The sequence below is a fragment of the Poromitra crassiceps genome (genome assembly GCF_964638095.1).
Source record: "Poromitra crassiceps genome assembly, chromosome: 10".
Taxonomy (NCBI): Eukaryota; Metazoa; Chordata; class Actinopteri; order Beryciformes; family Melamphaidae; genus Poromitra; species Poromitra crassiceps.
Window position 1 is genome coordinate 47,591,080 of NC_139631.1, and position 1,500 is coordinate 47,592,579.

Consider the following 1,500-nt stretch of genomic DNA (forward strand, 5'->3'; position numbering starts at 1 on the left):
TCCAGAGTAATAAGGTAAAACAAACAAATAGCCAAAGGAGATGATCTGAACATGTAAAGTGACTATCTGCTTATGAGGAAGGAAATAATACATTTTCTTTTGCACGTATGGATTTTATATTCTGAAGCGAGTTGAGTCATGACCAGGACACCCAGCAAACACACTGAGATGTTGAAAAGATCTGCACCAAACTCATGTAAAAACTAAATTCAAGTTCAAACAACGTCATAACTAAATTGTCTATCTGGTGTCAGTTAATTGTCTATCTGGTGTCAGTTAGTAGCAACCCCCCCCCCCCCCCTCTCTCTCTCTCTCATATCAGTGTAAAGGCGTGTGACTGTGACCTGTCTGCCTGTACAACCATATCTATGTGTACAACAACGTGCTCATAGCATAATTAATGAAGTTGCAGCAACAGCGCCGCCAGCAGTCAGAAACAACCGGTGGAGAGAGAAGCACAGCAACCGTTTTGAGGCACTGGAACACCTAAATGTAATGGAACCATCATTAATGGTATTGAATTACACCTGCTTTACTTCCTGCTTTACCACCTCAAAACGGGTTTTGTGAAAAACAAAAACGGTAGGCTATATCCCAGATAGTAAATTAGATAACATTTGCATTTAAAATAATCGCTTCGCACCATTATTGGCAGATTTTGTTCACTTGTAAAATTCAAGAGTTAATAAATCTTTAGATGTATATATTAAGTTTTCCAATTTTGCAGTGCGCAACAAATGCAGTAATGTGCTTATGTGAAGAGAAGAGGAAATCCAAGCCACTCTCCTGAAACGCACAGGAGGCTGAAACACCGAGCGCTTTTTTCAGTTTCGTCAGTCCGCACAGTTTGACCCAAGCAGCTTCCCGTACCAAAACAAGGAAGCAGCGAGGATGATGATGGCTTTAACAGCGAAAAGGAGATGAACCAGATACAAATGTACTGTTGTACATTTTACACGTTTGTTTCCCATTATATTAAACATCTATCGTTTTACTTGCCATTGATATTATGTTAGCCTCCCATAATGACTTGTTTAAGGCGAGGATAAGCAGTTAGCTGGCTGGGCTAGCAGTGGATGTGGAGAAGAACAGAGAGGCGAGGCTAAGCAGTTAGCTTAGCTGGCTAGGCTAGCAGTGGATGTGGAGAACAGAATGCTTCAGAACATGTTCCGCTCCGGGTTCCTGGTCAGAACCGGCCACACCGTCCTGACCTGGATCATCACGCTCATCCTATTCCTACACAACACCGGTAAGTCCTCCACAGAGTCACCATACACCTTCTTTAAACAGGAGATCTCATTTTCAAGCGAGATCTGTGACTACATTTGTGTATATCTAGACTATACAACATAAAACAATTTAAAACTACAATATCAATCAAATTATACTCTCAACTGGTACTCCACGGTTTATTGATCGTCACATCAAATATCAATATAGTTTCACACTAAATTAAACAGTACATGTAATTTATTAACAAGTTAAAATAACTTAAAATAC

The 1,500-nt window shown here is 40.1% G+C and overlaps 1 protein-coding gene across 1 annotated transcript in view; it reads left to right on the forward strand.

Moving 5' to 3' along the window:
• Window positions 1-888: 888 nt before the first annotated feature.
• LOC310783354 (palmitoyltransferase ZDHHC12-B-like) overlaps window positions 889-1,500 on the forward strand; it is a 12,873-nt gene continuing 12,261 nt past the window's right edge. The window contains exon 1 of the mRNA XM_083644204.1: window positions 889-1,249. Within this exon, the coding sequence (XP_083500330.1) occupies window positions 1,153-1,249 (97 nt within the window). The 5' untranslated portion in view covers window positions 889-1,152. The remainder of the gene's footprint in view (window positions 1,250-1,500) is intronic.